Source organism: Amia ocellicauda, chromosome 15, assembly GCF_036373705.1.
Source record: "Amia ocellicauda isolate fAmiCal2 chromosome 15, fAmiCal2.hap1, whole genome shotgun sequence".
In the NCBI taxonomy this organism is placed as follows: domain Eukaryota; kingdom Metazoa; phylum Chordata; class Actinopteri; order Amiiformes; family Amiidae; genus Amia; species Amia ocellicauda.
Window position 1 is genome coordinate 30669856 of NC_089864.1, and position 14402 is coordinate 30684257.

The window sequence follows — 14402 nt, forward strand, 5'->3', positions numbered from 1 at the left end:
TTATGTATTTAACTGTTGCCATCAACCTAGAAAACTCATAAGGAACTGTGAAAATGTACATTGTGCAATAGCAAAATTCTAAAGTAGTTGGACAAACAATACACAATATAACTTGCAAAGGTTTTAGCATAATACAACAGAAGATGGAGAAGCTAAACATCACAAGATAAAGGATCACAATACACTTGAATAGCAAACACATACAAGAACTAAGAATTAAACTAAAGGTGGCTGTGATCTGATCTGCAGAGATCCGGGGAAATACAGGCTCTGGATTGGTGAATACAGTTTATAATCAGTCCTGGCATTGTGAAGTAAAACTTTGACACTATCAGTGATTTCCAAGAAAATGTTTCCTTTTCAATTCAGTGTTCTTAAAATTTGGATAATATGGAAACGTACAAGCAATCACTAGTAAATCTAAATCCAACTGCACATTTTGTGTTCCTAAAGTTTCTAATGTAATGGAACACTGAACTATTTTGCTGCAGTAAGAGTGCATACCCAGTGCTGGTATCTCCTTAGATGGAGGAGAAGCAATTGTGGAGCTGAAAAACTGGTCCTTCAGGCGTGACTCTGGGACAGGGCTGACAATAAAGCGCCTGCCAGCCGAGTGGACGACCTGAGTAGCCAAGTTGTTCTGAATACCTGGTGCAGAAAAAGCAAGATGAAATTAGGACTGGCCCCTTATATATACAAATTCAAAAACTAAAACAAAACATTACTGTGAATCAGATATATGACGAGATATGTTTTGAGGATAATTAAAAGCACCCCTGCCTTTATACATTCATTCTGTGAGTAAACTAACAATAAATAGGGCTGTCTTCGAAGGTTCAAACGTTCAAAGGTTTGTTCGGTCTCAATTTTTATTTTCTCTCGTTGCTAGAATTTGACAATGTTTGAATACTGTAGCATGCCACAGTTGGGAGGAGCGTAGGGAGAGGGGATAAAAGGTGAAGGGAGGCAGAAGGACAAGTGTGTGTGTTAAGTACCTGAGACTTGTGCGGCAGTAATAATAAACAAAAAAGGTTTGTTGTTGCACCCGCAATGATGAGGTGGGTCTACTCCTTGGAAACCCCCAAAAGCATTACAATACTAAACCACACTATAGATATCTAAATTAAAACATTTGATTTGTATACTGACTTAAATAAAAGTGTCTGGATATTACTAAGTTCGAAAATGTCATAAAAACTACTACATTTACTACTTTCAGTAGTCTTTTTTTAATCTTACTGAACACCAGGATATATTCATCAAGGGGTTTACACCGATTCGCTATTTCCAACACTTTTTTCTGTATTGAATAAAATACACATACATCACTGCACATACAGTTTATTATGAGTAAGGTGCTTTTACTGGAAGGTTAACATGTTTCATGTTTCGTGTACTTGTAAAAAAAAAAAAAGAAATCATGATTACTGTTCGAGACTGGGGATGTTTTAATTTGATTATATAGATTACATTTATATATACAGTGAGGGAAAAAAAGTATTTGATCCACTGCTGATTTTGTACGTTTTCCCACTGACAAAGAAATGATCAGTCTATAATTTTAACGGTAGGTGTATTTTAACAGTGAGAGACAGAATAACAAAAAAATCCAGAAAACGCATTTCAAAAAAGTTATACATTGATTTGCATGTTAATGAGGGAAATAAGTACTTGATCCCCTATCAATCAGCAAGATTTCTGGCTCCCACGTGTCTTTTATACAGGTAACGAGCTGAGATTAGGAGCACTCTCTCAGCTCGTTACCTGTATAAAAGACACCTGTCCACAGAATCAATCAGATTCCAAACTCTCCACCATGGCCAAGACCAAAGAGCTGTCCAAGGATGTCAGGGACAAGATTGTAGACCTACACAAGGCTGGAATGGGCTACAAGACCATCGCCAAGCAGCTTGGTGAGAAGGTGACAACAGTTGGTGCGATTATTCGCAAATGGAAGAAACACAAAATAACTGTCAGTCTCCCTCAGTCTGGGGCTCCATGCAAGATCTCACCTCGTGGAGTTTCAATGATCACAAGAACGGTGAGGAATCAGCCCAGAACTACACGGGAGGATCTTGTTAATGATCTCAAGGAAGCTGGGACCATAGTCACCAAGAAAACAATTGGTAACACACTATGCCGTGAAGGACTGAAATCCTGCAGCACCCGCAAGGTCCCCCTGCTCAAGAAAGCACATGTACAGGCCCGTCTGAAGTTTGCCAATGAACATCTGAACTGGGTGAAAGTGTTGTGGGCAGATGAGACCAAAATCGAGCTCTTTGGCATCAACTGAACTCGCCGTGTTTGGAGGAGGAATGACCCCAAGAACACCATCCCCACCGTCAAACATGGAGGTGGAAACATTATGCGCTTTGGGGGTGTTTTTCTGCTAAGGGGACAGGACAACTGCACTGCATCAAAGGGATGATGGACGGGGCGATGTACTGTCAAATCTTGGGTGAGAACCTCCTTCCCTCAGCCAGGGCATTTAAAATGGGTCGTGGATGGGTATTCCAGCATGACAATGACCCAAAACACACAGCCAAGGCAACAACGGAGTGGGTCAAGAAGAAGCACATTAAGGTCCTGGAGTGGCCTAGCCAGTCTCCAGACCTTAATCCCATAGAAAATCTGTTGAGGGAGCTGAAGGTTCGAGTTGCCAAACGTCAGCCTCGAAACCTTAATGACTTGGAGAGGATCTGCAAAGAGGAGTGGGACAAAATCCCTCCTGAGATGTGTGCAAACCTAGTGGCCAACTAAAAGAAATGTCTGACCTCTGTGATTGCCAACAAGGGTTTTGCCACGAAGTACTAAGTCGAAGGGGTCAAATACTTATTTCCCTCATTAACATGCAAATCAATTTATAACTTTTTTGAAATGCGTTTTTCTGGATTTTTTGGTTGTTATTCTGTCTCTCACTGTTAAAATACACCTACCATTAAAATTATAGACTGATCATTTCTTTGTCAGTGGGCAAACGTACAAAATCAGCTGGGGATCAAATACTTTTTCCCCTCACTGTATATATAAAAAAAAGGATTTTCATTCAAATTTATTCATTCACTAGTAGTTGATGTGACGTAATTGATAAATTGATAAATAAATCAGCATTGGTGGCATATATCAAGTTAGTCAAATGCATAAACTATCATCACCTCCATCAACCAGAAGCCATTGTAGTAATCTAACTTTGTCATTGTTCTGGCTGGGTCTACGTCTTTTCATCAAGGTGTACATTTCATCACCAATTTGGATATTCATCAGCACTTTGCATATTCAGTTACAAACACACCTACATTGTCAAACTCAATTTTACCACGGGCCATATGATCATTTCAAGTTTCACTAGAGGGCCGCATAAATATTTGCTCGTCCCTATTTACAATTCAATTTGTTTCAACAAATTTGCACAGTGCAGGTGCTCTGTCTGTGGTCAGACCCACTCATTTATTCCACGGCAACTTCATTCGGGTCACGCATCTCTCAGCTTGCTGAAAGATGTCATTTGCTGTGGTGGTGCCGTGTATTGCTGCAACATCCAAAAGCTCTTCAGTAAGAAGCAGCCTCAGAGAAAGATGTTTTGGCAATTTCTTGGGATACGATGTAACTCGCTTTAAGTTTAATGGCACCATCGCTCTCCGTTTATGTCCTTTTGAACATGGTTTGCTGTAGTTCAAGAATTTTTTTTAAATTCAGCCACTTTGTGCAGCTTTTGCTCTCTCTCCAATCAACTTCATGAAGTGTCTGTTGCATTTAAATTAAGTAGCGAAATATATGATATGCATATTTATTTCAAATCAGGCAAATAATAACAATACATATTACATTACAAATTACATTTGATTATTTCAAAACCACTGATGTAGGCTATAATAATACCTTTTTTTTTGTTAACCTTATTAAACCCGATATTTTTTTGCACCGATTTTCACCCGGTTTTAGTGTTTTTTTTGTTGTTTTTTCCTAAATAAAAAACAAAAACACGGAACACTGTGTATGATAATGAAAAAACAACAATTAAAACAGCATTTCAACTATTTCACAAAAACAACATTTCAATCTACAACAGATCTTCATCAGGATCCATATCCTGATGAAGATCTTGTGTAGATCAAAACGTTTTTGCCATAAACCTGTGAAGCATTTTATTTGTGCATTGTAGCTGTGGTAACTGTGCAGGCATTTCTTTTTTACTTAATATGTTTTTTTTGTACCCTGCACCTACTAAGTAAGTTGGATGTACGTGTGATTAACTTATACTATTCACTTTATTTCTCATAAAAGGGCGATCATCATTCTGGAAGATCCTGACCAATGTAGTCACGATCATGTACACGGATTTACGTCATTCTGCTCAACATCTACACAAATACTGTGAATTTACTGGCTGAATGGTCAGATTCTGTTCAGAATTACGTAAATTTGTAGTACAGGAATGCAACCAATTATCTTGAGAATCTGTGCAGAATGCCAAAAGTCTGTGTGTTGTGAATGCACCAAGCTTCTTTGTGTTGCTATATGGGTATAGGAGTTGTGCTTAGCATATATACAGTGAGGGAAAAAAATATTTGATCCCCTGCTGATTTTGTACCCCACTTTTGTTTGCCCACTGACAAAGAAATGATCAGTCTATAATTTTAATGGTAGTTGTATTTTAACAGTGAGAGACAGAATAACAACAAAAAAATCCAGAAAAACGCATTTCAAAAAAGTTATAAATTGATTTGCATGTTAATGAGTGAAATAAGTATTTGACCCCTTCGACTTAGTACTTGGTGGCAAAACCCTTGTTGGCAATCACAGAGGTCAGACTATTCTTGTAGTTGGCCAAAAGGTTTGCACACATCTCAGGAGGGATTTTGTCCCACTCCTCTTTGCAGATCCTCTCCAAGTCATTAAGGTTTCGAGGCTGACGTTTGGCAACTCGAACCTTCAGCTCCCTCCACAGATTTTCTATGGGATTAAGGTCTGGAGACTGGCTAGGCCACTCCAGGACCTTAATGTGCTTCTTCTGGAGCCACTCCTTTGTTGCCTTGGCTATGTGTTTTGGGTCATTGTCATGCTGGAATACCCATCCACGAACCTTCAGCTCTTGAGCAGGGGGACGTTGCGGGCGCTGCAGGATTTGATGCAGTGCAGTTGTCCTGTCCCCTTAGCAGAAAAACACCCCCAAAGCATAATGTTTCCACCTCCATGTTTGACGGTGGGGATGGTGTTCTTGGGGTCATTCCTCCTCCAAACACGGCGAGTTCAGTTGATGCCAAAGAGCTCGATTTTGGTCTCAGCTGCCCACAACACTTTCACCCAGTTCAGATGTTCATTGGCAAACTTCAGACAGGCCTGTACATGTGCTTTCTTGAGCAGGGGGACCTTGCGGGTGCTGCAGGATTTCAGTCCTTCACGGCATAGTGTGTTACCAATTGTTTTCTTGGTGACTATGGTCCCAGCTTCCTTGAGATCATTAACAAGATCCTCCCGTGTAGTTCTGGGCTGATTCCTCACCGTTCTCGTGATCATTGAAACTCCACGAGGTGAGATCTTGCATGGAGCCCCAGACTGAGGGAGATTGACAGTTATTTTGTGTTTCTTCCATTTGCGAATAATCGCACCAACTGTTGTCACCTTCTCACCAAGCTGCTTGGCGATGGTCTTGTAGCCCATTCCAGCCTTGTGTAGGTCTACAATCTTGTCCCTGACATCCTTGGACAGCTCTTTGGTGTTGGCCATGGTGGAGAGTTTGGAATCTTATTGATTGATTGATTGCTTCTGTGGACAGGTGTCTTTTATACAGGTAACGAGCTGAGATTAGGAGCACTTAAGAGAGTGCTCCTAAGCTCAGCTCGTTACCTGTATAAAAGACACCTGGGAGCCAGAAATCTTGCTGATTGATAGGGGATCAAATACTTATTTCCCTCATTAACATGCAAATCAATGTATAACTTTTTTGAAATGCGTTTTTCTGGATTTTTTTGTTGTTATTCTGTCTCTCACTGTTAAAATACACCTACCATTAAAATTATAGACTGATCATTTCTTTGTCAGTGGGCAAACATACAAAATCAGCAGGGGATCAAATACTTTTTTCCCCTCACTGTATGCACTTCACACAGACTTGGAAATCCCTGTATACATAATATCTGGCACAGACCACTGTGTGCCATGATGTTCGTAATAACCACATGTATTACAGAGTATGTACTAAAAGGAAAATTTAAACAGGATTCAATTTTATTCTGCACCATGAAACTGTTACTTTGTATCAGAGTGTACATTTTTATCCCATGTATGTTGTAAATGGGTTTGACTGTGTATATGTGTAGCTATTTCCCATGACTTAAATTCTTTTGGTCATTTTCCATGACTTTCCATGGCCATTCTTTTTCCATGACCGTAGGAACCCTGATCTAAGCACTTATTATAATTATAAAAAATAAATAACCAGTTATAAAAATAGCATTAAACTGAATTATTAAAAAAACATGCAATGAAAGTGCTTTGAAATGTCTCCGTCTATTACAGCTGCATATCAATGCAGAAAACGCGCTTTTCAACACTACAGTTTCCAAAACCAGGAGAAAATTCCAGGCCCAGGTTTTTAGAGTTTAAAATTTATAATCCCGAGGTCCCCGGGGCTTGATGACAAATTATTTCATAAGCATATAAATAGGAAAAATAAGCAATATGGAAACAATAATAATTAAATAAAAAACACTAAGCTCACTCTAAACTTTTCCGAAGACGTTCTTTTCTCTCTCTCCTCTCCCAATCTCTCTCTGCAAATTCAATTATACAACGCTTTCAGCACAGCGTGTTGGCGCACACCTCACCCTGTCACACACTGTTGGACACATAAAACATTAGTTGACTGAACTCCTGAAATCTTAGTTTTGTCCCCTTATTTTATTCATTAAACTAGAACCCCAGGCTACATCAACAAGGTGATACTAAATAAGTAAAATAATAAATGCCTTTCTTGTGTCTGTATTTTATGTGGCCCTGAAATTAAACACAAACTCACAAAGCTTCAATCTTCTCAACGAATAAAAAAATACACAAAAGTATACAAGAGTTCACTGTTGCGCTATGATTTTTTTTTTTTTTTTTTTTTTTCCCCCATCAACGCCAGTTTTATACCTATACCAAACCCAGGCTTGCGGGGTTGAGAAATCGTCTGGGTTTGCCCGGGTTTTCAGTGCCCCCGGTCCCCGGGCTGGAAACACTACTTACACTAATATCAAATGATCAAACAGGTGACTGATCAAGGCATTGATCCAGAGACCTGGGAACGTGATCAAGACTGAATTCCAAAAGAAAGTTAGAAACTTGCTGAGCCGAACAGGAAAGGCAGAGGAGAGCTATCAGCTAATGAATCTGCTAATAAAATACATAATAGCTATAGACTATACAATAGCTGACAAACCCCTCTGGGCACCAAATCCATGTGCTTCTCTTTAAATCCCATGTGTAGTCTTCACTCTGTGAAGCAGTCTCTGATGTGAAAAAAATGTTTATGCCCCCCCCTCCACATTCTGAAATGGGGGGTGGGGGGATACTTGGTTGGAGTATGAATACAAAATCTCAGAAAATAGACAATTATGACATTCTGGAACTAGACTGTCTACTGATCAAAACAAGACCATCCATGTTTTGGTAGAAGCAACACACAACCGTAGAGAGCTCAAAATGTCAAGATGGAAAACTGTTTACAGTGTACTAATACACAACGATTTTACATAATTGGATCTGAACTTCTCTGTATTTGATTGAACATCAAATACACTAGATTAATCATTAGGTTGTTCTGAACAAAACAAGCCTACTTGCAAAGCAATCAGAGTCTGAATGTGAATCCCCCCCCAGAGCAGACTATGTGTTTACCCCCCGGGCTCTGAATGGTGGCGGGTGACATGGAAACTGTAAATTGGATGCGTTTGTTTGAAATGCACTGGTAGCCAAGAGAATAAGCTTTCAAATGATGTGCACATTGTAGGAATACAGTGTAACTTCTATTCACAGGAGCTGCGCGTTTAACACTGCCAAATAATGCTTAAGAGGGTGTAGTAACAGTATATAACTCTGAAATGTACATTATTTTTCAGTTTTTGGTAACCTAAACTTTTTTTTTTTTAACCTCTGGTAGTTTACCGCTTACCTTTGTACCATTTCAGGTTATTCACTGGACTTGACTGCTTAAATTTCAATAAAAACTAGAAAAATGGGGGTGTTCTAAAACTTTTGACCGGTAGGGTATATGAACGATGTGTAGACAATCACGTTTCAGGAATCAACATGATAACTCTTTCACAATCACTAAGATTGTTGGCTATATTATATTCAGTATAGCATATCGCATGCACTGCGGGTCCAAGTGTAAAATAAATTATTAATTTTGAGGAGTTTCCAGCTGAAATGCCTTATATGTATTTAATTCAAATGTTTATTAACATAGAGGCCTAAGAACAGATGTGAGAAATTCACCTAGGCAGAGATTTACTTTTACATTGCAAAAGCTGCATAAATAGCGGCTATGGCGGTTCAAGTGTTAAACTATTTTTACTGTTTAATGTCTGCTCCTTTTATCTGACCTATTTAGTCATTGTATTCTATTGTGTGAATAAACTGCTCGTTGGGGCCGCTTTTTGAATTACACGTCAATATTCTTCCTTTAACCAAAGGGAACCTGTGTGGGGTGGTTTCAGTATTTGTTGAATACTCCATTTCCTTATACACAACATGGTTGTGTCAAAATTAAAAATCAAAATACAATACGAAATACATAAATACGATATAAATACACAGATGAATAAAAAAAGGAAATCCAAATATATATAAATGTATTTATTTTGTCACAAATTACCCTCCATATTTATTTACATCATTGAATATGTACTTTCAAAAATGACTACAACTGCTGGTCTAATAGTCTGTGTGTAATTTGTAACTGAATATGCAATTTGCTGATTAATATGCAAATTGGAGATGAACGTGTGTGACGAAAAGTGCGTGCCTGACGAAAAGACGGGATCCTGTTCTGGCTTTGGATAATTCTGGTGCCAGTGAAGATGCAGTTGGCATCTTGGGGAAGTCCCTCCCCTGCTGATGGTACAGTTTGAAGCACAGATGTTGTACACGTTACAATATCACAAACCAAAACAGGAACTATTATCCCTCAAAAAGTTCCCCGGCCTGGTTTTGTAGAAGGTCAAAAACATACTGAATAAAAAAATATTTTCAGCTATACAGAAATTGAACAGATTTCTTTCTAATAAAAGCAAAGAAAATACAAAATCTTACCCGCCTGAAGAGGAATAGAAGTTGCAGGTTCTGGCTGTCTTAAGTCACTCACCATCTTTAAAATTAATACAATTTAAATCATTGTGAAAATGTCACTATTTGAATGTAACACTTTAAAAACTCCATCAGGAAAATTACTAAATATTTTACAGAATTAATTAAACTTGGATGTGTAAATTTAAATACTGTACCAGTGATTAAAAACAAATATTCATCATCAAATGTTATTCTGTCATCTGTCTGCTTTAGGTTTAGCAGTTTCAGATTTAAATATGTAAGAAACTTAAACCTAAATGGGGGTTGAAAGTCTGATATTTACTAATTTTTTCATATGAATATGCTTGACTTAAATTACACTTCAAAACAGCAATTGTTTTCTGTAAAGTGAAAACCACAAGAAAAAGGTACAAAGAAGGAAGGAAGAACAAAAGAAGGGAAGGAGAATATAAGTGGAAGAAGGATTTCTAGCCAGCTCAGAATTGCTCCATTTAAGAGGTCAGGATTTTGTGGTCTTATTGCTGTCTATGGCAAGAGAGGTGAGCCATGACTGCTGCATGTACCTGGCACTCTGGGAAGAAAGAGTTTCCTTTCATACTCTGCCTCTCCAATCCCTGCTCGCTCTCAGGGACCTCTCCAGCATCCTCACTCAGCAGCTCGTCTGCCCTCTCGATGATCTCCCGGACCTGGTCGATGAAGGAGTCCCTCTCGGTTTCCAGGATGAACTCACTGACAACCTAATTCACAAAGGCACCAACACAGTTTCAAAGCCCTGCACGCCTCCTCTCTACATTCACTTCCATGCCTTCTGCCCAGAGTTTTCACAGTTAACAAACCTTTTAAACCTAGCCGTTTGGTGTCCATTAATAACTAAGTGATGCAAGGATCCTATCTAGTCTGTTTTTGAATGTTCCCAAATTTTCAGCTTCAACCACATTGCTGAGGAGTTTGTTCCAGATTGTGATGACTCTCTGTGTGAAGAAGTGTCTCCTGTTTTCCATCTTGAATGCTTTGAAGACCTATTTCCATTTCTGTCCCTGGGTCCATGTGTGTCCCTGCTGATCTGGAAAAGCCTCCATGTAGTCTCCTCTGTTCCAGGGTGAAAAGGTTCAGTTCCCTCAGTCTCTCAGTGTAGAACATTCCCTTCAAACCTGGAATAAGTCTGGTTGCTCTCCTCTGATCTGCCTCTAGAGCAGCGATATCTTTCTTGAAGTGTGGTGCCCAGAACTGTACACAGTATCCAGATGAAGTCTAACTAGTGCATTGTACAGTCTTAACATTACTTACCTTGTTTTAAATTCTACACTTTTGACAATATACCCTAGCATTCTGTTTGCCTTTTTTATTGCTTCCCCTCATTTTTTGGATGGAGAAAGTGAGGAGTCCATGTAGACTCCTAGGTCTCTCTTATGTGTTACTTCATCTAGTTCTATTCCTCCCACAGTGTAATTATTGTGGACATTTTTGTTACCCACATGTAATACCTTGCACTTGTCCACATTGACTTTCATCTGCCAGGTGTCAGCCCACAACTGAATGTTATCTAAGTCCCTTTGAATAACCTGTGCTGCTGAGATTGTATCTATTGAGCCACCTATTTTAGTATTATCTGCAAATTTGACAAGTTTGCTAACTATCCCAGAGTCCAAATCATTAATATAGATTAGAAAAAGCAAAGTCCCTAATACTGGTCCCTGTTGAACTAAACTACACAGGCTGATCCACTGTATCGGGTGGAAAAAAAACTGAAGAAATTTTTATCCAAAATGATTATTTTGAAATATGGACATATATACGTGCAGCTGTTCTATGACTAAGCAGTGTGAATGATCAGTTTTCTTTTTCCATCCTGAACAACACTAGATGGTAGCATTCTCAGTATTTTAGAGGAGGAGGCTTGGCTGCTCAAAGTACAAAATAATAATTTGAATTGAGAAGCCCTTTATTAATGCAAATTACCATTATTTCTGCTATCTCTTCTGGGTTATCGCCATCCAAATCAAACTTGAAAGTGACCATTTTCCTATTGTGTGTTTCCAGCTGACATTCAGCAACTCTGTCGCCTTTATTACAAACCTGAAATGAAAAAAAAGAAAAATATTTAAGACAGTATTTTACTGATCATTGCAGTATTATTCAGTGTTTCATGAGCTGCAGCTCTGTGATCATATTTCAGAAATGTTTTAAAATGCCACTTGTCTAGCTCAAAGTAAAATATACTTTCAAAATAATGCCACATTAGAGGGAAATCAGAGACTTTACATTCTCTGTAGGTAATGTATTATGAATAATTACTGTAGTGTTTAGATTTAATATATTAAATCTGAGTGAAGATTCAGTTAAAGAGTGAATTAGCAATTAAATATTCTGCTTCTTTGATTTCTGTAGTTGCTCTATATTTGTTCACAGAATGACTATGCTGTATTCTGCTAAACAATGTAACATTTCACAGCTGGCTGACATTTTATACTAAAAATGTGTTGCTGATCGATATGCCTTTGATAAAATGATTCCAATGAATAAAAAATAATAATATATATATATACACAAACACACACATACGGTCAAAGTTTTAGAACACCCCAATTTTTCCAGTTTGTACTGAAATTTAAGCTGTTCAAGTCCATTGAATAACCTGAAATGGTACAAAAGTAAGCGGTAAACTGCCCAGGGGTGAAAATAAAAATGTTTAGGTTACCAAAAACTAAAAAATAATGTACATTTCAGAGTTACATACTGTGTTACTACACCCTCGTAGCATTATCTGGCAGTGTTATGTGCAGCTCCTGAGCTTAGAAGTTACACTGTATTCCTATATCATTTGAAAGCTTCATCTATTGGCTACCAGCGTGTTTCATTCTGAAACATCTGATTTATGGTTTGTGTGGCCCGCCGTCATTCAGCAGCTTGCTCTGGGGGGGGGGGGGTTCATTCAGTCACAGATCAATCAGTTTCGATCAAATTTCTTTGCAAATAGGCTTGTTTTGTTCAGAACAACCTAACGATTAAGCCAGTATATATTATTTGTGGTTATATTAAACACAGAGAAGTTCAGATCCAATTGTGTAATATCATTGTGTATTAGTACACTGTAAACAGTTTTCCATCTTGACATTTTGAACTCTCTACGGGTGTGTGTTGCTTCTACCAAAATGTGGATGGTCTTGTTTTGATCAGTAGACAGTCTGCTTCCAGAATATCATCATTGTCAATATTTTCTGATATTTTGTATTCCTACTCAGACCAAGTATCCCCCCAACCCCCATTTCAGAATGTGGAGGGGAGTTATAAAAAACAAATTTTTCACATCAGAGAATGCTTCCCTGAGTCTCAGCTTTCATGGGATACCAAACACTTGGCAAACAACATAACAGTGAAGAGTACAAATGGGATTAGAGAGAAAAGGGCACCAAATCCATGTGTTTAAGGTGTGGTAGGGTGAGTGGTTTGTCAGCTTAAGGGGTTAAATTATTGTTAAAACGATTCCATGGTTTCTTTTTTATCTACAATTGTTTATTTGTTCTATGCTGTAATTTCAGAGTACATTGAGACATTAAACTGCATACATTTCAATAAAAACTGGAACAATGTTATGTATTTTTTTTTTAAAGACCAGATTATCAAATAAATTGACAAGCTTAACAAACTGGAGGTCTTGTCCAGACCTCGATTTATACAGTATGTAATACCTGAGGTCTTGTCAGAAATTTAAATACAATAAATAACATATCAGCTCTGCATAAATATTCAAATATATATGAATATGTATATATTTCTTTGAATGGAATATATAAAATATTGTGTTGTACAGTTTTGTCTCTCTCTCTCCCCTCCCCCTGCAGCCACTTTTCTCTCTTTGTCTGGTTCCACGTGCAAAACACATTGAACCACTCTCTCCCCCACAGTCCTTTGCGCATCCCAGAATGCTTTGTGGAGTAAAGAGACGTCACCCCTGCTGCTTGGTAACCCTACACTCCAAAGGAGGAAGAGGAAGCAGAGAGGCTAGGGTTGAGTCAATCCACGTGTACATCCAGGACACTGCCCTCTGCTGATTGGACATTAGTTACCTTTTGTTTAGAACGGTATAAAATGCAAAACCCGGAAGAGAACTGTAAGAAAGCTGTTTGATCACAAGACTGCCTCGTGTTCGCTCTGTTATTCTTTCAGGCCAGCCTGAATAAAGACTTCTTTTAAATTTGCAACAAAACTCTTGCACTGCCGTTTTCGTCCTTTTAAAAGGGTTTCTTCACAGTATTAACCTGGATGGCACTTACATTAAGAATCCTCAGCTTGGCTCTAGAGGGTTTGTCATGGCGAGAACGGCTCCGGACAGACTTGCGATAGTGCCGCTTCGTGGAGCGACCCTCGTGTCTGCCACTGGCTGCCGAAGCCCCTTCATTCCCGTCGCTCATTCCCGAGGCTACGTCCGAGTGCCCACTGAGAACCAGATGCAGAAAGATGTGTTCAGACAACTTCAAAACACATATTTTGTGCATAACTGGGTAAATCACACTACATCCTATTCAAAATTAGCTAATAAAATAAGTGAACCATAGTTTCATATTAAGATACCAGGCATCCATGGAGAAGGTAAACCCTTCGTAAGCCAACAACAGTTATTTCACTATAACACACTTCTTGAAAAAATCACCAAGCTAAAATGATAATTTATGCTCCATTTTGAGTCGGTTTTATTTATTTCTGTTAAACTGTGTATACAGCTATCACAAAGGCTAATCATATAATAGTATTATATGACATCATCCTTTACCCAATTGAAGTTGTTAGGATGACTCTTTAGTGCATATAGTAAAGGTGGTTTTATTTAATTAAATCCAATTACAGATGATGGAACAAAACCATGAGGGTAAAAGATCATTCCAGTAACAAGGAGTTAATCACTAAACATTATGTAATATAACACTGCAAAAAGGAACCTGTAAATGTAAAGCTAGTGTGACCAAGTAAGAAAAAGCAGTTAGACTGATTTTTGAGTCATTAGCTGAATTGGTGAATTGCTGGTCCTGTAATTCCTTCAGATATGCAAGCGGTACATTCCTGGAAAACTGGGCTTAGGTGAGAATGGCACAACTCTGGGAGAATGATATGCC

General features: G+C 38.4%; 1 protein-coding gene across 9 annotated transcripts in view; it reads right to left on the minus strand.

Moving 5' to 3' along the window:
• Positions 1–14402, minus strand: part of LOC136772021 (serine/threonine-protein kinase WNK1) — a 182483-nt gene that overhangs the window by 33419 nt on the left and 134662 nt on the right. For all 9 annotated transcript variants that reach the window (XM_066724672.1, XM_066724674.1, XM_066724675.1 and 6 more), the window contains 5 exons: positions 13566–13728; positions 11251–11367; positions 9855–10028; positions 9295–9349; positions 505–648 (listed from right to left, as the gene is read on the minus strand). In XM_066724672.1, coding sequence (XP_066580769.1) covers positions 505–648; positions 9295–9349; positions 9855–10028; positions 11251–11367; positions 13566–13728 — 653 coding nt within the window. The remainder of the gene's footprint in view (positions 1–504; positions 649–9294; positions 9350–9854; positions 10029–11250; positions 11368–13565; positions 13729–14402) is intronic.